The sequence below is a fragment of the Syngnathus acus genome, chromosome 14 (genome assembly GCF_901709675.1).
Source record: "Syngnathus acus chromosome 14, fSynAcu1.2, whole genome shotgun sequence".
NCBI classification, from domain to species: domain Eukaryota; kingdom Metazoa; phylum Chordata; class Actinopteri; order Syngnathiformes; family Syngnathidae; genus Syngnathus; species Syngnathus acus.
The window spans coordinates 6,496,634-6,521,185 of record NC_051099.1 but is presented as its reverse complement, the minus strand read 5'-3'; the positions used below and the strand labels follow the sequence as shown (position 1 = coordinate 6,521,185).

Below are 24,552 nucleotides of genomic sequence, written 5' to 3'. Positions count from 1 at the left end.
AAAACATAAAAATCTGACATTTGGTTAACTGCTTTATATGACAATATGTGTATTATGTTGTGTATATGTGTTGGTGTCCCCCCAAATAAAGAGCAAGTAGTCAAATACACATTCTTGACACGTACAAAATGCATAAAGTTATTAGGTACACCTGAAAATGGTGGTGTACCTAATGGAGTGTCCGTGTGACGTCACAGATCAACCAGCCAATCAGGAGGTGAGGGTGGGTGTGGCACTTTTCACTTTCAGTTAAGCTTTGGCCTTGATTTTTCCCTAATGAATTGGCCTCTTATTAGGTACACCTAAAAATGGAGTGTCCGAGTGACGTCACAGATCAGACAGTCTACCTCCAGTCCTCGAGGGGCCGCGTTCCAATATGTTTTCCAAGTTACCCTCGTTAAACACACCTGTGTGAAAAGTTTTTGGTCATTTTCACGTTCTGCAGGAGCTAAAACTTTTCACACAGGTGCACTTAACGAGGGAATCTTGGAAAACATGTTGGAATGCGGCTCCAAGGACTAGAGCTTGACACCTGTGACCTTTGACCATGATATTTCCCTACTAAAGTGGCCTGTTATTAGGTACACTTGAAAATGGCGGTGTACCTAATGGAGTGTCCGTGTGATTCCCTCGTTAAGTGCACCTGCGTGAAAAGTTTTAGCTCCTGCAGAACGTGAAAATGACCAAAAACTTTTCACGCAGGTGCGCTTAACGAGGGAACCTTGGAAAACATGTTGGAATGCGGCCCCGAGGACTAGAGCTTGACACCTGTGACCTTTGACCATGATATTTCCCTAATAAAGTGGCCTGTTATTAGGTACACTTGAAAATGGCGGTGTACCTAATGGAGTGTCCGTGTGATTCCCTCGTTAAGTGCACCTGCGTGAAAAGTTTTACCTCCTTTCACGTTCTGCAGGAGCTAAAACTTTTCACGCAGGTGCGTTTAACGAGGGAATCTTGGAAAACATGTTGGAATGCGGCCCCGAGGACTAGAGCTTGGCACCTGTGACCTTTGACCATGATATTTCCCTAATGTAGTGGCCTGTTATTAGGTACACTTGAAAATGGCGGTGTACCTAATGGAGTGTCCGTGTGATTCCCTCGTTAAGTGCACCTGCGTGAAAAGTTTTAGCTCCTTTCACGTTCTGCAGGAGCTAAAACTTTTCACGCAGGTGCGTTTAACGAGGGAATCTTGGAAAACATGTTGGAATGCGGCCCCGAGGACTAGAGCTTGGCACCTGTGACCTTTGACCATGATATTTCCCTAATGTAGTGGCCTGTTATTAGGTACACTTGAAAATGGCGGTGTACCTAATGGAGTGTCCGTGTGATTCCCTCGTTAAGTGCACCTGCGTGAAAAGTTTTAGCTCCTTTCACGTTCTGCAGGAGCTAAAACTTTTCACGCAGGTGCGTTTAACGAGGGAATCTTGGAAAACATGTTGGAATGCGGCCCCGAGGACTAGAGCTTGACACCTGTGACCTTTGACCATGATATTTCCCTAATAAAGTGGCCTGTTATTAGGTACACTTGAAAATGGCGGTGTACCTAATGGAGTGTCCGTGTGATGTCACAGATCAAACAGCCAATCAGAAAGTGGGGGTGAGGGCGGGTGTGGCACTTTTCACTTTCAGTTAAGCTTTGGCCATGATTTTTCCCTAATGAACTGACCTGTTATTAGGTACACCTCAAGATGGCAGTGTACCTAATGGAGTGTCCGTGTGACGTCACAGATCAACCAGCCGATTCGTTGAACGATTCGTTTGAACGAATCTTTTGAGAGAACTGATTCTAAAGATTCAGTTCACTTAAAAGAACTGTAATGCACATCACTACCGGATGAGTACGGTAGCCGAGAAAGCTCAATTAAAATGGGAAAACGCTGGCAGAAAAGTGTAATACCTCATATTTATACATGCTTTTGAGGTATATTTTGTATATAGTAAGGTATACACTCATTGAGCCCCTTAAAATATATGAACCACAAGACCATTAATGACAAGTTTACAAGATTTAATTTATTAACTATCATACAGTTCACATAAGGCCTTCTTCTTTAAACACTGTTTGCTCAGTCAGACAAATTTCAAGGTTTTCTTGGAGCGCAGTACATAAGCTATTTCTCTTGAAGCATTTGTTCTGTCCTTGGACTAAATTACGTTTTCAAACAGGGAGAGGCTTTCATCCCTCTCCTGCGGTGTGTGTTTAAAATCATGCACTAAGTGGCCTTGAAACCTTCACAAAAAAAAGTAAAAAAATGGACTTTAAATCATCGAAATACACACTAGAAATGTTTCCTACCACTGACTTTACTGGTGTCCTCCCCCCAGCCTACAAACAATTACAGTCACTCATTGCCCACTGAATGGCAATGGACAGTCATGGTTGTGTGTTAATTCTATTTCATGATAGACTGATTGGCGCAACAATATTTAAAATAAACGCATTGTGATATTTACTAAGTGCCAGTAAAAGATGCTCAGAAAAACAAAACAAAACAGTCGATCCAGTGATTAACACACTTGTTTCGGTAGGAAACACAGAGCTTTGTCTTGTCATTTTTCAGGGTAAAAAAAAAAAAGAAAACATTCAGATCTTCATTAACAGTGGACGATATGATAAAGTACTTCACACGTGGCGTTGCCATTCACAGATCCTTTCTACGATATTGTTGAAGTGGGATTTGCAATATTGTGGAAAAGCCGGACATTAGCCATGATTGGCATCTTGTTACCAATCAAATGTGCTGATCAAATATGGCTGCTTATTCTTCACTCAAACATCCCTTCTGCTCAACCAACAGCTAGACAGAGGACAAAGTCTAAAACTAAAATTCATGAAGGCCGGATGAGGAAGGAACAGGAGTCGCTCCGGGATAATGGGACCAATGAAAGTTTTTACATTAGGGGATCTCGTTTGCACAAGAATGCTCAACTCAACCACTAAACAAAGAACATGAACAATTCTAATTTAACGCTACTCTATCAAAAAAGTGCTTCAGATAAGTATGCGGATAACATAAAAAAAAAATAATTCATGTAAACAAAGTTTGATCTGACAGAGCTCTGTTCTGTAGAGGCAACAGGTATGGCTGAACTGTTAAAATTAAAAACACACAGTATGTAAAAGAAGAAAAAAAAAACTGAACATTAAAGTGCATCCCTGGATGTGTAAACCCCACCCCGCACCCCCCCCTCCCCACACCAATGAAATGAGCCCCTCAATGCCTCCACTAGAGGGCGCAAACTTCCACCCCAAACGACTGAGAGGGTCATCAAATCCAGTGGCAGTACTTTCATGAGGAAGAATAACAGCTAAAACATGATGGTCACAAATGTCTTCCAGCTTTCATGATGTCCGATTCCATGACATTAGGGGGTGCTCCCCCTAAATCATCATCCATCATGAAGTTCTCATGTTGGCGGTGAGGTTGCAGGGGATATCCCGGGCACACATGGCTGTGGTCTCACAGTGTCTCCTGCTCAGCGGGGGAGTGGTGGGGATGGGGGTGGGCATGCTGGTGCAAGGGCGGGAGCAGGGACTGCAGAGGGGATTGGGGGGTGGTGGGCGGCGACTGCTGCTGCAGAGGGCTGAAGTGCGCGCCCGTGTGCGGAGGAGACGAGCGGTAGCAGGTGTAGGCCGAGCTCCCGCCCAGGGTGGTGGTGGGCGAGGCCGGGAGCCCCCCGAGGCCCGTAGGGGAGTCTATGAGCGGCTGGTTGTAGAAGAAGAATACACACTGATGGATGAAGATCTCGATGATTGTCTGGTAGGTGCGCGTGGCCGTCAGTGCGTCCATGGTGGTGAAGTCCGGTCGCATGAGGGTGGGCCAGAAGCAGATGGACAAGTTCTCGCTGGTCATCAGGTTCAGCCTGCTCAGCTGGCTCACCCTGACATAATAAAAAAAAAACTAAATATCCAAAAAGTTTTCTTTTTATTCTACTGAAGTAATAAATCGCTTACTTGTGTAAGTGGGTCACGACGTATTTGAAGGCATCATAATTCTCCCTGGGGAACCTCCTCAGGACATCCTTCATGGTGTACAGCCGCTGCTCTCTGTCGGTGATTTCTGCATTCCCAAGCAAACGTTTCACATTTAGGATTGCATCATGCCACTTAAAGCATTGATTCGTTTTTCGAGAAGCCTCTTTGCACCATCATGGAAACGATCAGCGTCAACGCCGAGGGAAAATAAATGTTAAAAGCCGCCCCACCCCTCTTACAGGAATGGTGCTTTTATGTCGGAGTCAAGACCCTCCCTGCCCAGCGGTGTTTGCTTACTGAAAGCATCCAGTAGGTCCACCTGCAGGGCAAAAGGCACCAGGGGCTCAGGCAGCTCGGAGAAGAAGCTCTTCAAGGCTCCGGCCACAGTGTTTATGGAGAAGTCTTTTTCCACCAGGTCTAATCCGTGGTCTGCGCAATGAGAGCAGGTGTTATGAAGATGGGGAAAAATAAGAGGGCAGGAATTCGCTTTGGTAACTACTAACTCACCCTGTTCAAACTGCCTTTGCATGCTTTCCATTTCAGACTTGTTGCCGCTTACACGGTATAAACCTTCTGTGTTCAGACCTGAGCAAAGCAAGGAAGCGTAAATGTCAAGCAAGGTCATCAAGTCTGGTTGATAAAAGATAAAAAAAAAAAAAAAACACCCACCTGTGGTCTCGATGAAGCGAACGCATTTCTCGATGAAAAGTGGAATGGGTCTATCTGGGGACACCACATTGACTAAGGGTACCCCAAAATAGTTGCTTTCCATGGGCTTGGGGATTGCTGGGCGGGGCTTTGGTCTTGATTTCTGACGGAGGAGAAACAAATGCATTAAAAAATTACAGACAACATTAAATCAAGAGAGAGAAGCGAATGTACACCTTGGCAGTTCGCCGAAGACTCTTCAGAATGTTCCTCTTCTTAGGGTCCTCATTCTCTTCATTAACTAGATTTTCCCCTTTCAGTGTCCCAAATCATCTTCCTTGGACTTTGGGAGCGCTCCCATCTCATCGTCGCTGCCGATGAAGCTGGTGCGGAAGCTGCTGAACTTGCCGAGTCGCTTGGAGCGATCGCGGTAAAGGCGGGGCTTCACGCCCGCCGCCGAGAATTTCCTCCTTCGCTCCAGAGAGCTGCTGTCCGCTTCACTGTCGGATCCGTTGCCATTGGCGTGCATCCTGTTGGAGTTGCGGATGGTGATGATCTTTCCTTGCGTGCTGTCATGTGGCACCGAGTAGATGATCTCATCATTGCTGGGGCGGGGCTTGCAAACGGCGTCCATGGGCTCCGCGTAGTCGGACGGGTCGTAGCCCACGTCGCCGCCGGGGACCCAGGTGACGGCAGACGGCAGCGAGCGCCGGTGACCGACCGTATCCATGTAAGGGTTGCGGCTGACCTTTCGAAAGTCAAAAGTGACGCCGGGTTTAACTCTTACGTGCGGGGGGACTTTGTTGTTTAGTTTGCTCTCGAGGTCTCTGATGTCAGAGATAAGTGAGATGTCATTGGAGTCCAAGTCGGGCAGGTTAAAGCCCCCGTGGTGAGACGTGAGAGTGCCGTCGTAGTACGGAGGCGAAGGCTCCACGTCGTCCTCGGAATCCAGGAACATGGTAACGATGCTGGGAGAACTGCAACGCGGGGAGTACACGTTTTCATTGGTGCACGCTTCGGCCACGTTATCATACATGTGCGTGGCTTCCACGATGTTACGCTTCTCCACCACCTCCATGAGAAAAGGATGGAACATCTCTATCCTGTGTAGACCTCCCACGACACCCCCGGAGCCACAAACCACACTATTGAAACGACCTTCGATCTCATGAGCGAGTTCCTCTCCTTGGAACTGGAGCTCCCGGGCGTAGTCGCTCTCCGTTAGCTCGGCCTGACTATCTCCCACCGCCAGAAGCTGCACCGGGATGATATCCTGAACCTCGCACAAGAACGCGCACAGCGTCTCCAGGGACGCTTTGCGGCAGGCAGAGTACACGGCAAAGTAGCCGTGCACCAACCTGCTCTTCCGTAAAGTGAAGGAGGCGTGGTAGGAGAGAATGGACAGCTCGATGGCCAGCTTATGCCCGCCGACTGTCTGCTCGAGCAACACGGAGGTGCCGCTGTTGGACATGGGCCTGCAGTGCTGATGCATCAGGAAGGGCGACAGCAGCTGCTCAATGTCGTAGGAGTCGCCGCACATTAAGCACATGACGATGCGGAGATCGGCCTCTGGGGCCGGCTGATGAGGAGACTCCCTCATGCCCGGTGGCTCGGGGAGGAGCGGGGGGGAGTTGCTACTAAAAGATGAACTCCTGCGAATATCCAAAAGGCCCCTTAGGACCTGGTTGATCTGCGCCTCGCTGACATTATGGCCGTAGCCCACGCCAGGGGAGGCGGGGTCTAAGAAACTGCACTGCAGCCTCCTCGCCACTTGCTGTCCGTGGGTTATTAGGGTCAAGGCGGTTTCTCCTCCGACGTCCACGTACGAGCCCACGCCTCTTTTGGTGACTAACAGCAGTGACGTGGGCAGCTGCGCTAGCTGGCTGTCCCTCCGACCTAAGGTGGATTCCCGAAGACGTTCGAGGCTTTCAATCACATAGGAGAGGGATTCCTTTGAATTATACAGACACAAACATCCGTGAGGGGTGAACGTCGGCGTGTGGAAAGAATTGACAGGAAGACGCACATTTCCTTCGATGGGCCGCAGCGTCAGCTCGTACATCTTCCCGTCCAACACGTACCAGTCGTCATTTGTGCAGAGAGCCCGGATCTCATTGGCAAATTCTCTAGCCAGTCCGTCCTTTCCCAGAATAACAAGATTGATTCTATCTGCTTTCGTGTCGCCGAAATGAGCTTTCACGTCAAAAAAGGGATAACACGTGGGGAAACGTGACGCCAGGAGTTGCTCGATCTTGGAGTCGCCGCAGTGGGGACTGCTCGGGCAGGTTTCCTTCGTGGGGTGATATACAAAGTGGATATGCTTCAAGACTAGAGCATCTCTTTCGGCTGGAAGCTTCTGTAGCGCCTTGAACCTCTGCTCTTCCACCAACACTTCCTGAATGGCCCCCATCTTCTCCTTACTCGGCTTGGCATCCACTTCCAGTTCATAAAAAAGCTCAGAATACTCCAGAAGCAGTTCCTGGAAGTCTTCTTTAGCCCGGTCGATGATCTCCTTTTGATGACGATTGTAAAGGTCCAAATATTCCGGTTCCTCGAGCCACTGGTAGAACTCTTCGTTCATGATGAAGCTGCGAGCTTCCTCCCAAGGTCTGCCGGGGGTGACGAAGGGAGACGAAGCTAGCTTGTGTTTAAACTCCAGCCTCATCTCTGCGCGCCTGCACTCGTTCCGTAAATGCTCCAGGTGGGCATTAAATAATTCCTCCGCCTCGTCCGTCTCCAGAAGGTCAGACGGGATCCGCTCATCTTCCATGTTGTCGATGTGAGACGTGTCCTCCCAAGGAGAGTCCTCCAGGACCACAAACCAGTGGGCAAAGTGTTGTTTGGACTCAAGAACCTTCTGGACACCAGACCAACTGAGCTGATCAATTTCATCCAGGTCGGGCACCAAAGAACTAAGCGCGAGAGGAAGCGTGCTCAGGTAGATTTTACGCCGTCGCTCAATATGTTCCTGTTTGAGACGGTAAACATGCTGTTGAAAGAGCTTCTTGCATTTTGCCGTCCCCTCCAGGAAAACATATTCTTTGTATTCCGGGGAGGTGTTCATACGCCGACTGGTGTTGAGCCAGCTCTCATTATGATTCTTCACTATCCGGTTGATCAACCATTCGTAGCGATCCTTGGCCGAAGCAATTTGCTGACTCTGCAGTTTCAGCGCTTCGAAATAGGGGATGATCTTGGGCTTGCCTCTGCTTTTATCAATGAGTTGAACCAAAGTGAGGAAAGCGAGGTCCACGTTGATGTTTGAACGAGCAGATGTCTCCACCACGGGTAGGCTCTTTTTAGTGATGGCGAAGGTATGCGCATCTTTGATATAGCGTTCGACTCCTTCGTCGCACTTGGTGAGGACCAACACGATGGGTTTCTTGCTCTTGCTCAGCTGACTGTAGATGTTTGTGACAAATTTCAGCTGGTCATCAAAGTTACGGTTCATACCCCGGCTGACATCCACGCAGAGCAGGAACCCGTCCACCTGCAGCTTGCCTTCGGGCATTTGTTTTTGCTCAAAGTCTTGCTCCAGGCCCAGCTGATCGGTGCAGAAGTACATGAGCTTCTCGGCCGAGGCCAGCTTGGTCGCGGCGGCCCGTTTGATATACGGCTGCATGGCCGTGCTACGGTGCGGCTGAAATGTCTGGTCGTCGATGAATTCCGTTTGCTCCACCACGTGCATTCTGCATTCCGGCCCTTCCTCCAGAAGCCGCGAGACCTCCCCCCAAAATAGAAAGTGATCATTGTTAACCACTCGACCCCCAAAGTCGCTGGTGCTCAACACCGACGTGTGGTCCAAGTAGAAGTCGTCCGCGCTGGGCCTGACGTACCGATTACACAAGCAGGACTTTCCGACCCCGCATTGTCCTTTTTCTTTCTCCGTACCCGACAAACCGACCACAATGAGGTTGTAAATGGGGGAGCGGACATCTTGCTTTTTTGCCATCATAATCGACCGTCGATCATCCTGCCATAAACAGGCACTGAGTGAAAAGTTCTCCGCAAGGTTTGTCCATAAAGTTGGCGAAGGGCTCAAATTTCACTTCCGTCTGCAGGCCATGTACTTTGAATTCAAGAAAGGCTGCAATGATATGTGAAGATGGTGCTTTCATTCATCCCCTTTGAAAGTCAGGTCCTGTAAGAAAAAAAAAAGGGGGGGGGGGAGGGGCAATAATATAATCAGAGTCAAAATTCAATGTGAGGGACCATGATGGGAGTGGCGCTCTGAAAATGACATTGTCTGCTGATGACTGATTGTGCTCAACCATAAAATGACTACTAAATATTACAGCCCCCTTTTTCCAGGCTGATGAACACCCTCTCATCCAAAATAATGCAAGCAGACACAGAAAATGCAAATGAAAACACTAAACTAAACATCTCTCCTCCAATCAAGAAAGAAAAAAATACAAGAGCTTGACAAAGACCCCCGAAAATAATCAATTCAGGGTCCATTGCACTGTCAAAATGACAATAAAATTCCACATAAGGCTGCTATAACTTTAATTGAGCTGAACCCATTATTTTGTCGCATCAATGAGTTTGTATGAGGGAAGGAAAACATCCATGTCCAAAATTATCCTTTTACCTAATACATATAAAAAAAAAACATTTTACATTCATTGTTGCCAAATGCAGGTATCATTAACTGCAGCTATGGGGCAAATTATTGTGAATTGCACCTAAAAGGCCATTTATTGATTTCTGCAGTACTACCAATATGTCAGGCAGTGACAATATGAACAATATAAAGCCTGAGGCGTCATTGCAGTCGATCAGTACCGGGGGAACATTACCAATACAGTACCGAGAAGTAAATAAGCAGACACATTTAGCAGCCTCGGCAGCAGTCCACATTGCTCACTTGGGCTAGGCCTGACATCCAAAATAAATAATACATGCAATCCTGCTGCTTCCCAATGCAACCTGGGGTGGCTCATCCAAACCTAATCGAATTGGAGGGATCATTTGGTGACGATCTTTTTTTGCAAAGGATTGCAGCCATGGGTGGCCAGTCAAAGATGGTCTTGACTGACCACGCCAGGCCTGCTTTCTTCTGCTGTCTACATAATGAGATTGCAAAAGCATTCAAGAAATCTGGGCTAGTGTGCCTCCACAAGAAGACACAGACGCCGTATAAAAGGTGCTTTATTTAGCCAGCTGGCTGGTGTGGAACACACGAGCACTCGCCGGTGCACTAAAGCCATAAATAAGAGGAGGGCGTGCATACCATCGCACGTCTCCCTTTCTCTTGCTGCATCTGTCAGGCCAGTTTGCCGCAGCCCAGCCGCCTGATGTGCAACCGCATAAAGGCATACAAAACATCATACAACATCTTCGAGCTGCACTAAGTGCATGTGCTATTGTGTACTTACTTACCCGTGTTTGCCTTTCCCTCTTCGGCATCACTTGCTCCCTCGGTCGTTGCAATTGCAAAACACTGGAAAGGTAATAAATATCCACACACAAAAAAAAAGAACAATCCGATGTTGTTCAAGTATAAGGTTTTCCAATGAAATCCTGCTGTGCAAAAAAAAAAAAAATTAAACAAAAAGAGAATCCTACAGAGCCTTCCCCTTGCTGGCTTCACCACGTTGCTTCGTTTTCACTCATTATTGTGTCCATTGTTGTGCACATATAACGCTGGGCCGGCCGCACACGCCTCTTACAAAACGGGCCGGTAATCGACCGGCCGCTTCGTCTCCGACAAAACATCCAAGGAGCGATCAGAAGCGTTCACGTCCAGCTCCTTAGGGGCACATCGCGTGTGTGAAAGTGCGATTTGAAGCAGCTTTCCGATAATGGCGGCAGCGGGAGCCCTCCTCCTCTCCGGACCCAGTCCTCCTCTTCTTTTCTTCGGGAGAGCGGAGCAGTGGATGCAGAGGCGGCGGAGAGAGGGACTCACCCAGCGGCGCCCGCACACTACTGCAGCACGGCTAACTAGCAACTAGCGCACTACACCTCTGCGTCACTCCCAAAGCATGAACACATCACTTTTTAAAATTACTTCCTAATAGATGCATGTATAAAACACATTCATATGAAAAGTAAATCGACAAGTTTTAATGATGCACCGTCTTATGACGTCACGCTTTTTAAAACACTTTAAAACATTGAAATTTACAAAGATTCATCCCTCAATCAGCTTGCTAAACCGTTTGACAGAGGTTGTGGGTTCAAAAGTTGCCACAAAGAAATAAGTGGGATTGGTGCAGTACAACATATCCCCGCTAGAGGGCATACTCCCTCTATAGTTAAGGTCAGTATTACTGTATTGGGTTTCGGTCAGTTGATCGTAATTTTCGATGTTAAAAAACAAAACATCCAAATTACAAGATGCAACACCGACGAGCGATACATCGGCTGCTCGGGAAACTCAAAATATTTTTCTGACCGGCTCAGGATAATTAGCAAAATTTCCCAAATAAGTAATTTGGAGGAATGGATTCACCAAGTAGCAACAAACACAACAGGGGATTATTTTCCCTTTTATTCGTGCTCATAATATGGATATAACATGGACACAAAGTTCTGATGTGCGGCCATAAAAATATAGAATGGACACACCGTCAATGTGCCATATACTGCCCTCGTGTGGCAAAGTCGGGCACACCAGACAGAGCAACTTATACAGAAACTCTTTTAAATTCTATTTATGACGGGAGGTGATTGATAGCCTTTACATTCAATGGAAAAATATGATTTGATTGATGTGTTTTGGGTTACCAGCATAGTCACAGAACCGATTTAAACACATATCTCAAGGCACAACTGTACATGTAAATGTATCCAGTATACAGACGTCACTTCTAATTCTTAGCAGTTATAAACTATAACTATATATAACTATACATATGTGTGCTTTAAGAAGGAAAGCAAAAGTCAGGTCCAAAATGTTCTTTGCAATATATTGTATGTACCTCCACTTGGAGATTCTTCGAAAAATGGGGGCAAATAAAAACATATTTTTGCAACAACAAAAAAAAGACTTCCGCTTACGAGAACAGTCTGGCCTTCCAGTTGTTTCCAAATCTGGATTGATGGTTCGGCAGACAGATGCAAGCTGCTCAGAGCTTGACGGCATTCGAATTTGAAGTGAACGACTGCATCACATCACACGTAATGTTCACGGTGGTTGATGTACACCCGCTCCGTCCCGCTCTGATGACAAACCCACTCCAGGCGGGGCGGTTGCGTGGGGCTTCGTCTCCCCGGTGCGCCCTCCCCCGCCGCGGGGGGTTGTCGCCTCTCCGTGGCCTCATACCTTCGTTCGGCCCTGCGGCTCTGCCACCAGAGATGTAGTAAACGTGTGGGCAAGTGGCATCATCGTCACGGTGAGGATGAGGAGGGGGCGGGGCTTTACCTGACACAGCCAGGCCACCTGGGATGCGTGGACACCCAAAGGAACAGCGGGTGCTCGCTCGGAGTACGGAGGAGGAGGCTTGTGTGTCGGAGGAAGGTCAATCCTTTGAAATAAAGACAAAAAAAGTCAATTACAAAAAGCGTTTTACTATTCTATGACTAAAATGTGCTATATTTACGACCCTTTTATTAAAATTGACTTTGCAACATGGACTGCTTTTCTCTTCCAAAATGCCAGTCAACGCTGTGCTACACACTCTTGAGCATGATGGAGAGTGGCGAGGCAGTCCCGCCGGGACATCCAGCCACAGTCACGCTTAAGATGCTAACTTCGTTACAGCGCTGCAGGATCATGCACAGTTCTGCCGTGTCATAGTGCCGACGCACACCTTCCACCTTGAATTGATTTATATTTAGTTTGCTGCCCATGACTACTCCAGTGACAAAACTGAGTGCTATTCATTTATTTAACTGTCACTTTCCTCCGATTTTTGTATAGAAGTGGACATAAGGATAAAGGAGGTCTGCAGGTTACAAGTTAGAGCAGTGGCAAGAACTTCAATATTAAACAGAAGCTTAATTCACTAAAGTAAGTCTTCAAGCACTTAAACCAGGGTTAAGTACTGAGGACAAAAGCACCAAATAAAACAAAGGGCTAACTGTTCACACACTTTTGTGTTTTGCCTCCCAGCGGTGAAAGAGAACACGCTGACAGACTTCAGCCAAGGCTCAAGGGGAATCATTTTTCATCTGTCATTTATTTTATTTTTTTGAGTTGAGTCAGATTTCTTTGACTTACACTTTGTCCGAAAAGGCAGCCGGTGGGGCCTTGCGGGCCGTGACTAGGACGATGATGAAGACGGCGATGAGGAAGAGAGCGAGGACGGCACCGATCACCGCCCCGGCCACGGCGAGGGAGTTTGACCTTATGGCCTGAGACTTTTCTGCGAGGAGAAAGACAAGAGCAGCCTTCACATGAGGACACTATAACAGTCTGAAAATGAGAAACTCCAAACGGAAAATCTATGTATGTCCTGCTGACAGTATATTATTTCATATTTATTTATGTTTGCACAGACGCCTTTCATATTTTGGAAAGTTAGTATTCTTTACATCAAACCTCATTTCTATACAGCGAATGCAATAGCTGCAAAGCTATAAAACATTCAACATTTAAACATGGCATTGTGATTAATATTGCATTTGTGGGATATGAATTAAGCAGCAAATTCAACCAGGTTTTTTTTTTTTCTTAAGCAACTGTGATGTCATTTACAGTCAACCGCAAATGGGAAAACACCCTCTGAGATGGAAGTCTTTTAAATTATCGCAATTCAATTAGTTCAAATCCGTCACCACTGGAGTGAAGATGAGATCATTAGACTATAACTTTTTTTTTTTTTTTTTTGCATTAGTGACCCTTCCCAAGTGTTTCTTCGACCACATTTTGCTCACCTCCATCACACCCTCCCTCCATTGTGTGCGTCGATCTTAAATACTGTTGTAATGTCTGCTGAATTAGCTTTGTTAGACCATATGCTCCCCCCCCCAAGAAAAAAGGGATTAAGGCTTAACGCCGATTAAGATGCATTCATGACACAGGCCGGCTGAGCGGCCCCAGCAGGTCTGTGTACAACTGGGAGCATGACAGGCAGCCCGCAAGGCCGACGGGAGGACGAAAGGTGACAGGAGGAAAAGTACACGTGCAAGGGTCAATTACAGTTGATTTAGCCGTGGAGGTAGCGGAGGGGGGGAGGGATCAATAATGTGTCGCAATGAATCTTAAATACCACTTCCATCACGACAAGTGTGGACTTTGGCGCTTGCTCATCCCCACGCGCCCTTCATCTCGTCCTCCACCCGCCGCCATTGCCGCCTCGCCCTGACGGCGGCTGAACTCCGACACGAGCCGCGCCGCTTGATCGGATCGCCTTTAAAAATGCAGCTCGTCAACCTTCCCGCTGTAATGCACGATGACTGAGTGACCTTTGCTGCGTGCGTGGCAGAGGAAGAGCAGCAGCAGCTGCTGTCCAGGTCAAAAGGTCATTCATTTATCGGAATCAAATGTAGTTTCTTTATTCCCTCTGTTTTGAATATGCAAATAAGATGACTAACTTGGGATGTACTTTTTTTTTTCTCTAGTAAGCCACAAAGGTTTCAAGGTCAAGAGGAAAGAGAGTGACCTTTGCGTGGCAAGGTCATTAAAGCTGATGGACACCACTGTTCAAAAATGTCAAGGTCAATCCCATGCACGTCATCATGCAGCAGGGGGGTAAGAGGACATTCCCGGTCTCCGCTTGTCACGGCGCCGTGAACCCCCGGCATCCCCTCCCTCCCCTCCAGATTTCGTGGCCAGGTAGCAGAAAGAGAAGCAGCCCCAGATGAGCTTGTTGCCATGGGGACAGTCAATGGGCTGGAGAGTGGGACTCTGGGCCAGACAAACACCCGGCGTTTAATTTTACCAGCTGCTAGACAGTAGGGGAGAGACACCACGGGGGTGGGGGCAAGGGGAGGGGAGGAGGGGGAGTCAACTCACTAGAGGAGCAAGAAAAGGTGCACGGGGGGGCCTTTTTGTGCTGAATGCAAAAGGAAAATCTGACAGTGGAAATTCAAATGACGAGAATCGGAGAACAAATTCCAGTTAACGACAATAAGTGTAATCCCAGATAATTCCGAGACTACGCTGTAATGAAGATGAAGCGAGGAAGCATTACATCATCGGCAGCGTCCCAGATGTGCATACTGGATCTGAAGGAGCGGGAGGGGAGGCGGGGAGGGCCGATGGAGCGGAGTAAAGAGTGGGGGGGTGGTCTTATGCAGCATTCGGGAGCTAGAGATGATGTCATTTATTGAAGCACAAAGAGCCCAAGACGAGCCAAAAGAACTCACGTGTGCTAAGGTGCTTTATTGAGACAAAGTATCTGAAAAAAGAACAACAAATCAATGCTGCACTGACATAAATATATATTTCTTTCCATTAACTTACATTCCTGTTGAATACTGAAGATATATTTATGTACAAAGAGGGGAAAAAAAAAAAGGGTGCTGATCCAACATAAACTCCTCACAGTGTTTCTTTACTGTGGTACTATCGTCACAACTAAAGTTTCATGGTGGCTTGGCAATACTCTGTCATGTATACGGCGAACCTATGGCACTGAGAAGAGTACAACAGTAATGGCAACAAACGTCGACAGGAAAACTACAAATATGGAACCAAACATCTTCTAAGGCACTAGTTGAACGATCAAGGCGTCTCGCCGCTTCACTCAAGCAAACTTGATGACTCCAGGTACGAGGGCTGCAAAAATCGATTAGTGACGTTTCCGCCTTAGTGCATAGAAGCAAAACAAAAAGTGGGGATTAGGCAGCCATGCTTCCTGTTACCAGCACGGATGTTTGCCTGGACACCGAGGTGGTCACAATGCTTATTTTGTCACCCAACCATGAAAACGTCACAATATGGCTGCAGTCTGGAGATACACGTGAGATTCTATCAAGCCCACTAGAGACAAATGTTGCCTGAGGAGCAAGTTCCTATCTTCCTTACACCAACTTGTGTCCAGAGCGATTATAAAAAAAAAAAAAAAAAAACATCGACAAGTACTAGCTTGGCAGCAGTGACCTCAAAAGATGGCACTGTACAAACACTGGAGGTAAACGTGACAAAATATGGCCACTAAGGTCATTTCCAACACAAGTATGTGTCTAGCATCTCACGTTAGAAACGACACCATTGGCACTGGCCAACGTGTCACTACGACAACGGCTGCCTAATCACAGCACAAGAGTCACATCCCGGACTAATAAGAACATCGATCGATCTAACGGCCATCGGACTGCTACAACTTAACGCGTCTTTCCATTTCAAGCTAGAGGACCCCCCCGTCGCGATAAGCTAATATATGCTACGATTTCATTGTCATCTAGTCTGCTCTACGCATCACACAAGCAAATATTTGGCCTCCGGGCAAATATCGAAAAAGGGGACAAAAAAGCTACCGTTTCGAAACACGAGTGTGCAAGAGGGAGATTGTCCGATCTCCATCGCGTCTGCTAAGTGCACGTGCCAAAATACTTTACAGAGCTCCTGATATGATATCCTGACATCGGAAAATAACAAAACTGCTACAAATTAGCGGGCCCCGTTAGTAGCGGCAGTGCCACTACTCGGGTTTGTGATGGCGGCCATGTCGCTACCCCCCCGCCCCCATTGATAACTTGGCCCTGTGCCAGAGTGCAAACTGTCCAACACAGCTTTTGTCATCTCGAGGCATTGTAAACTAAAAGAGGGCCCAACTCAAGAGGTTAACGTCGAGGACCATGGCGGATTCTTTCATCACATTTACAAATGGGGATTTCATGACCCGGTTTCCTTTCTCAACTTTTCTATGCACAACAGAAGAGGTCCGTCCCGACAACATGAACTCAAGTCAGCAAGGCCCCAAACAAATTTTGGCGGGTGGGAGGGGGGAGGCTTGAATTGTTCACAGATAATGTTTTTTTTTTAAAGAAATGTCGAGACTGTGGCAAAAGGCAGTGCAATTATTTCTGACTTCCATTCGTGACCAGACATAAAATGGCCGCCTGGTGGGCGCACGTACAGGATAACGCAGCCACAAGCAGGCTCATTCACATTGTGAGCCGATCTCAAGTGTCTTCCAGGGTGCAAAGGTATTTCAAGTCAAGTGGTCCTCGTTTCGTAAAGTGGTGATCAGGACGTGAGGACCAGTGGTGGTGGTGGAGGTGGGGGGTCAAACGTACCACTCCCTGCGAGAGATGACCGAGCCGTCTTTGTGAGAGACGTAATCGCCCTCCGGGGCGCTAGCGTAGTAGCCGTTGTTTGGCACGCAGGGGGAGCCGTTCCTCGTAGGTTTGGGAGACTGCGTGTATCGGGGCCTCCTGGGCTGCTGCTGTGGACTACAATACGCCGTTTGTCCCTGCTGGGGATTCTGCTGGTTGCTGTGGTGACCACCCTCCCTCATGGCCCGCGTGTAGCCGTTAGACGGGTATTCATCTCCGTCGTAGCTGCAGTGGCGCTTGAGCTCGCGGCCGCCCCACTCCTCTCTGTCGTGGTCCTGACGGCGGTGCGAGCCGCCTCCGCCGCCGACCTTGGTGACGTGGAGCTCGTGCTGCTTGCCGGGGGGTTTCTGGAGATCGCCGGGGCCCGGGCACTGTTTAGCGTAGTAGTCCCCGTGCAAAGTCTGTTGTTTCCGCAGGTAGCACACGCCGGCCAGACACAGCAGCAGCAGGAGGAACAAGGCCCCGCCCACTGCCCCACCCACTACGGTGCCCAGGTTACTCTCAGGTAGCGCTTCGAGAGTAGGGGAGCTGAGATGAACGTGGAGCTTATCGTCCACTAAGGTGGAGGAGGAGGAGGAACCAGAGAGGACAGGAGCGGTAATGATGGAAGGCATGGTGGGAGGATCTAATGGGGAGTAGAGGGGGGGAGGGGGGATGAACACACAGACAAGCACAATGTCAGTGCAACTACATTCTACAGAAGGGATTGCTTGACATACTAAACTACATTCTCAAGGTGTCAATGCCGATGGACAATGTGTGTAATCTTGCTTTTAGATATTGTTAAAAAACCCCGCGCCCCCCCTCGCCACGCAAAAGCTGTGTTGTGTTGCGTTACTAAGACCCGATGTTCAACAATCTGGAAGAACTTTGTTCACAACTTTTGGACACATTTCAAATTAGTGGGTGGTTTGCAGAGCTTGACAAATTGTATTTTACTTTCTATTAGTCATGGCTGGGGATGTTTGCTTCTATTTTTGAGACAACTTTTAAAGAGTATCACATCATTCATAACAGACGACGTCACAATGATTTGTTTCCAGCCTCGAGTTTGCATTTCAACATAAAACTACAAACTGATTTCAAAGACCGACCTCTCCTTTGCAGCTCTGATCATTTCATAAATTAACTTTCAAGGTCTCCATTTTCAGACAATTTCCTGCTAAGCTATTTGTTGTTGGGCAAATTTACAAGACTGAGAACATGACGACACTGCCTTAACTTCTTGCAGCGTTGATAGAACAAGCGTAAAATGATCTGATGGACCACAAAACCTAAATAAATAAATAATAAAAAATAGAGCGAGAGTGAGATGGAGGAAGTGAAGTCATGAAAAGCCAAAGCGGTGCCAGACAAGATCAGAGACAAGCATGCCCGTCTGATTGGTTGAAACCGCAAACCAGGAAGCTCTGTCATCTTCACGCCGATGAATGGAACACATTTGCGGAAGGTATGCATGACGCACAATAAAAGCAACAGTGAACAACCTGCGCAGCCCCTCTCATAAGAAAATAGAATATGCACGATAAATAATATATAAGAGTTGAAAAGAACCAGTTAATGTTTCATGAAAGGGAGACATCATCCCAGTCAGGCTGACATTTTTTTTTGGCTCTTGCTGCGTGACACAAAACACACACCACACGTTTCAAGGCCATGCTCAAGACAAAACGGGGGGAAAAAAAAGTAATGGGTGAGTTACTTGTGGGCCAAGGAGGTGCTACATGAACATCTGGGGGTGTAAATGCAATTATGGGTCAAGTGGCCATCCATGCAAGCGCACACTAGACACGTGCGAGGCGGAGTCACATTTCAGCTAGCATGCACTCCACGATGCTCACCTTGGATGAGAATGCGAACGTCCCGACTGCGGAGGTTGATGTCATTGGCGACCTCACACCTGTACACGCCCGAGTCGTTCCTCTGGAGAGGACGGAGGAAAAGCAGCGTGCTGTTGAGGACTTCGACGCCCTCTGGCATCTCACCGTCCAACCTGAAACAAAAAAAAACAGGAATGGTTCAAAGTGCTCATGTGTAACTGACTATTTGACTCAAACTATTTTATGGGTAAATGACAAGTTAAGCAAACATCAGTGTTGATCTGCAAACTGTAGAGAGCAGCAAGACGTTTGGTGGATTTATTTGTAAAGCTGTCAGCGCTAAAGCTCCAAGTAAACAATGACTAGAAGATGCTGACTGTTGCATGTGTGGCGCCTAGGACAGAGTGATCGCTGTGACTCCACATGAACTTGCCATGACTTTTCAGTGGACAAAACAAAACGCATTCCATGAGGAGACATCTCTATTTCGCAACAAGAAATATGCAAAGATTGACCACAACACAACACTTGCACAATCTCAGTTCATCAAATTGGGATTCAACCGGACCGCAAACAATGAACATGAATTTAAAACTAATCTTACACATGAGCAGAGCTAGAGGGGGGCCCACAGGGGCACTGCCCCCCTCATTGAAATATGTTTGGACCCTCAGATGCCATTTTCTGATTATTTCCGGTAATTCTGAAAAACATTTCCACCCATCCCTCATGTGAAAGATGTAATGAATCCTTTTCAGCGTTTTCTGGAGAATTATGTTATTTATTTATTTTTAGTTTGTTTTTCAGACCACCACCCAAGGGGAAATTTTTTTTTCTCTCATTAGTGCAAGTGGCTTACATATACACACACCTGATCCATCTGAAGTGACGAGCCGGTGGGTTTGCGTTGGCCTCGCACGTCATTTGAACATTGTCCCGACCCACATACCAGTCTCCGTCGTATCCCACCACGGAAATATCCGGAGCAACTGCAGCAAAAGAAACAAAGCTGATGAACTGATGGCGACATCACGACAATAAGACCCGTTGTTGAGGGTAAACAAATGCAACAAAAACACAATTATAGCAATTATTGGTTCAAGTAGAAATAAAGACATCGCTAGACTGGTTCTCTTGATTTGCATTCTTGAGGATTTCAAATTTGCACTACCCTGTAATCCTTTTCACTGCCACTTATTGTTAATATTAGAAAATATGAGCCCTTATGGATGCACCTACACTGCACATTAAGCTGGTAGGGCACCCTGAAGTCGTTGAGCAAAGCTGGGTGGCGGACAACACACGTGAGCGTGTGGCCCTGGATGTGACGGGTGGGCTGCCATAGGTAGCGCACTTGCGTGGTGGTGGTCCCGTTGACGTCGTCGAAAAGCTGCACTTCCGACTGGCCGAAAAGGTTGGACTCCCAGGAGACCTCGGCGGGGGGGCGGGCTCGCTCGGCAATGCAAGTGGCCACCGCCGTCTCGTTGCTGCCGTCGATCAGCGCCGTCGAGCCGGCCGACACGTACACCTTCGGCTCCACTAACCATTCCAAGAAGATAGCAATGAAAAGACATCGCATTGAAGTGGATGAATTTTTTTTTGATATGCTTACCCAGCACACTGACAGTCGTGGAGGCTTGAGTGTTCCCGAGCGGGAATGTGGCCACCTTGCAGGTGTACAAACCCATATCGGCAAAGCCCACATTCTCCAGAACAATTGTGGCATCGTGGGATGAAGGTGAGCGGAAATACAAGCGATGGATGAACTCCCGGGAGATGGAGATGCCGTAGCTCGGGTTGTAGACGGCCACCGTGACAGAGCCCGAAGGCAAACGTCGCTCCCAAGAGCTCTGAGTGAGAGTGAGGTTGGTGGCCACGTCCACTCGGCACTCTAACGTCAGGTTCTTGCCTAGCACGGCGCTCACACTGGGTGGCACCACCACCTGACTGGCCAACATCCCTAAAGAAATGACCCAAATAGAGAAAACATTACTCAAAACTCAAATCGGGCTGTGACGGGGAACATTTAACATTCTTTCAAAACTGAAACGACTATTAACTACTGTTTATATAATAAAAACTCCAGTGTTCAACGCCCCCGGCCTAAGAAACAATATAGGTCAGACTTTATTCAAAACTACACTGAGGAATATTTATGGTGTTGCGTCTAATGTTTCATAGCTCTCCAAGCGCTGAGCAATGTGACATTTGCGGCGATAAGACGGGATTCAAAGTATGATAGCATCACAGCAGGCGTCAAGCAATTCGACAAATAAAACACAGATGACAGCGGGAGCGTTCATTTGAGGAATCTGTTTCATCTGCAGCTTCCCTCCACCCAGACAGAGCGCATGAAAGCAGTCCGTCTCTCCGCATGTCCTCTTTTCCGACAAACCCGCCGCCTTTCTGTCGCAATTGTGCCGCCGCTCCAAAGCTGAAAGCTCATCTCTTTAAGGGAACGGCAAAAAAAGAAAAAAGAAAAAGGGAGACGACAAGATCCCAGTGAAGGCGGCGACGGAGGGTACGAAGATGACATCACCGCTCAGAGAGCGAGAGGAAAGAAAAAAAAAAAAAAAAAAGTGTGAGGAAAGACGACTGAGAGGGATGCTGTCGTCAAGATTGCGGCTAAGCGAAAACACATGAAAGACGTCACGGTTTTATAAAGAAAAAGAAATTAAAAATATGTCCCTAAACCTCGGACTACATCACTAATTGCTACAAACTGCTAGCGTGGAAAAGATCACGACTAATCAAAACCCGCTGTGCTGCTCGGCAACCGAGTCCCAAACAGTATTGCATTGTTGTTTTGCCAAAATCAGCTCCATCTGCGGCCAAACTCCAAAGAGCGCCGCCTCAAATATTGGTGCAGGACTGACAACGTGAAACAGCTATCAAGCAATTATTTTTATAGCCACTGATTGATTTCCTTCTACACCAGAGCTGAAGGCCCACAAACTGATTGCACTGGCAGAAGATTGCCCTCTAAAATGTATCTGTACATCCATCCAAGGAGAGCTAGGCCGTTCCCGAATGAAGAGTGACAGGGTCGCGGCAATGTTGGTTCACTTGGAGGAGGCTAATTAGTTGCCTCAAACAAGGCATTGGCAATTTCACACACTCGCTGAGAGTCGATACTAAGTACATCACTCCACGTGCTCGCAGGCAGTCATTCACTTTGAAAAACCTCTGGCGGTAATCAAATTGGACATGTGCAAACAGATGAGATTTTTCTTTTTACTCCAAAAAAACTTGGAGGCAGATATTACCGAATGGAACGCGTCGTGGAAAAGAATAATTATGTCAGGCGGAGACCTCCGAAGAAAAACGGGAGTCTTCTCATAGTCGTTCGCCGCGAAAAAAATGAGTCTTGTGAATTGGACCCGAGAGACTCAAGGTTCTATTCGAAGGGCCCGAGCCAAAGTAGCGCATCAATTAAATGTATCAATTTTCAAAGCCGAGGCGGCAGTGACTCAACTTTACGTCACGGGTGTTGTATTTGTTACAACTATTTGTTTTGATTTTTAACATTTATCAATAACTACAGCCCCAAGCATCTAAAACTGCACGGAAATAAAAGCAGCATTTCTCCACTTGTGAATATGTAATCACAGAGGTATAGCGACTGCGTTAAATTTTTTATCGGTGACATGACAACCTTACATAAGCGTGCCCTCGTTTTTCTCCGACCGAGAAGAAAAAGTGACGAGAATACCGGCAAAGTGTATTTGATCATATATGCAGCCTGGAGCTTGTCATAACAGTATTTGGTGTGCTTTTCAGGGGGTGGGGGGGTCTCAATGGTGTGCAAATGTAATGCAATGAGGGGACACATTCACACTGTTTAAAGAAAGAAAGAAAAAAATCCTGGCATCAAGGACACAGTGCTCCGCAGGGAGTGTCTGACGCTTGTTCTCACTTTAGACAATAATACCTTCACATGCATCACTGACAAATAACTAACATAAAGCATGCTAGTGGAAAAGCTTTTTAGCGCTTTTGCAAGGATTTCCTGGAGCCATACTAGAGACTTGAACTGCACCCCCCCCCTCCCCTTTTGATGTGGTTTGATGTCAGAGACACGTTGGGTGGGATGATATGATTCATATCATTCTTAAGCCGAATGTTCTCCAAAGAAAAGGCAATTGGCAGATACTTCAAGTTAGTCCATCAAGCATGTGTAAGTGGCAGCAAGTGTATAAATATGTATGTCTTGGCAGAGGCCGGGGGAGTCTTGCTTCAAGTGGGAATCAGAGCATAAAATAGATGGCGTTAGGGTGGAGGTAGCGATGGCGCTTGTACAGAGCGGGACAGCTGAATCATCATTTGCAGTCTAGACTTATTCAACTAACAAATCAAGTTCTTGTACGAGCCGCTTGGCTTTCACAACCGTACAAATGTCCATCAACGAGAGATCAATCAAAGGGGTCAGAGAGGGGGACGCTACAGTAATAATGTTGAAATAACATTTGGCTCAGTTGTCAACACGGGGGCAGGGCGGGGTTTGTGTTTGGCGATGACTACGCCGCTACTTTAATCACCACATTTGCTAATCTTCACGCTGTTTTGGAAAAAGTATGCCCCAGGTATTAAGACAGTCAAAAGAAATAAAAAAAAAAACCATAACTTGCTGCTCAGTAAAAAGTTTGATGCATCAGTTGTTCCAAACAATAAAGCATACATTCATTTATTTACCCATCATGCCAGTCATCAAGCAGTAAAAAAAAAAAAAACATACAGCACAAGTATGGTGATGTCACTTGATCAGTTATTGCAAACAAATCCCCAAAGAACACACAAAGCAAAAAATAAATTGCAAAATTGTACAAGTATGGTGATGTCACTGGATCATGCTTGATCGGTTATTGCAAACAAAGGCTATACATCACCACACAGATGCTTTTCATTAGCCCTTCTGTGGCATTTTACAGTATTAGCATTAAGCTTGCCTACAACAAAAGTAGTTTACTTGAATTTGCGCCAGCACTTTCATCTCTGGCATTGAGATGAACTGATTATTCCGATGACTAAACTTTCTGACCAATTAAGTTAACCTGGATCATTTCCCATGATTTCTACATCATGTGCAATATTTGGGGATGACTGTTCAAAGTTGTGCATCACACTCAGATGCAAGTACCTGCAAATAAAAGCGGATAATCTTTATCTCTTGTTTCCTATTTATCTTCCAATGGCAAAATCAAAAACGTTTTCTGTCTATTGCACAAATTTGGCTGCGATGTCCCAATACTTTTGAATGGAGGGGGATGCACTGAACAGCCAGTAGAAACATGCTACTTTGACATAGAATGTCCAGACATTAATATGGCTGCCGTAGAATCAGCAGGGTGGAGGTATGTACAATTTCATTGCATCGGTTCCCCGGCGGTTACTAAGGAAGCCCCAGGTCGGAGCACGATCAGACGTGGTGCTACTAACTAGAAACACCCCGAAGCGGCGAAGCAAGTCAACTTGTAGCCAAGTTTTCGCTGAGCTATTTCTTTCCGATGCACCTGCTAAAATCTCAACAGTACAGCATTTTTTTAAAAATAAAAAATAATCTTCATTTTCGGACCACGAGGAACGCCAGCGTTAAGAACTCGCAAATCGAACGCGTGCGGGAGATAGCTGGACTCATCAAAAACTTATCTTTTTACGTGTTGGGAAAAGACAACAAAACGAATAAGATCCCACTCACCTGTAATATGGAACAAAAGGTGAAACAACGCGATCTTGCAATGGCGTCCAAGGTAAGTTTGGTGAGAAAAAGATTGCATTGTTTTCTATTTTAAATCAAGGCGACAATTACTTGCAACAGGACGCGACAGCAGCGTGCCAATTTGATGGTATGCACTGAGTGCACAGTGGAAGCTCCTCAGCAACAACTCAGAGTGCATGCGGACCGTACCATTTGCGCCGCATACCGCGGGGGGAACG

The 24,552-nt window shown here is 46.9% G+C and overlaps 3 protein-coding genes across 4 annotated transcripts in view; all 3 read right to left on the bottom strand.

Annotated features, from left to right (window-relative positions):
* The window catches only part of gng8 (guanine nucleotide binding protein (G protein), gamma 8), a 757,718-nt gene that overhangs the window by 471,711 nt on the left and 261,455 nt on the right, over positions 1–24,552 (bottom strand). The gene's annotated exons all lie outside the window — the stretch shown is intronic.
* On the bottom strand, positions 1,995–10,531 carry arhgap35b (Rho GTPase activating protein 35b). Its single transcript, XM_037268948.1, is given in 8 exon segments — positions 1,995–3,885; positions 3,959–4,064; positions 4,277–4,408; positions 4,487–4,564; positions 4,649–4,790; positions 4,864–4,946; positions 4,949–8,768; positions 10,013–10,531. Coding segments are annotated over 7 exon segments (4,596 nt in total). The 5' UTR covers positions 8,583–8,768; positions 10,013–10,531; the 3' UTR covers positions 1,995–3,464.
* Positions 11,110–24,480, bottom strand: nectin3b (nectin cell adhesion molecule 3b). 2 transcript variants are annotated; one of them, XM_037269013.1, is made up of 8 exons: positions 24,314–24,480; positions 20,231–20,578; positions 19,858–20,157; positions 19,490–19,607; positions 18,640–18,791; positions 12,795–12,939; positions 11,997–12,099; positions 11,110–11,917 (listed from the first exon to the last, which is right to left on the bottom strand). In XM_037269013.1, the coding sequence occupies exons 1-8, from the start codon at positions 24,390–24,392 to the stop codon at positions 11,747–11,749; spliced, it is 1,416 nt and encodes a 471-aa protein (XP_037124908.1). In that variant the 5' UTR covers positions 24,393–24,480; the 3' UTR covers positions 11,110–11,746. The 2 variants fall into 2 exon arrangements, with proteins under 2 accessions (XP_037124908.1, XP_037124907.1); XM_037269012.1 differs by lacking the exons at positions 11,110–11,917; positions 11,997–12,099; positions 12,795–12,939 and adding an exon at positions 14,881–17,423.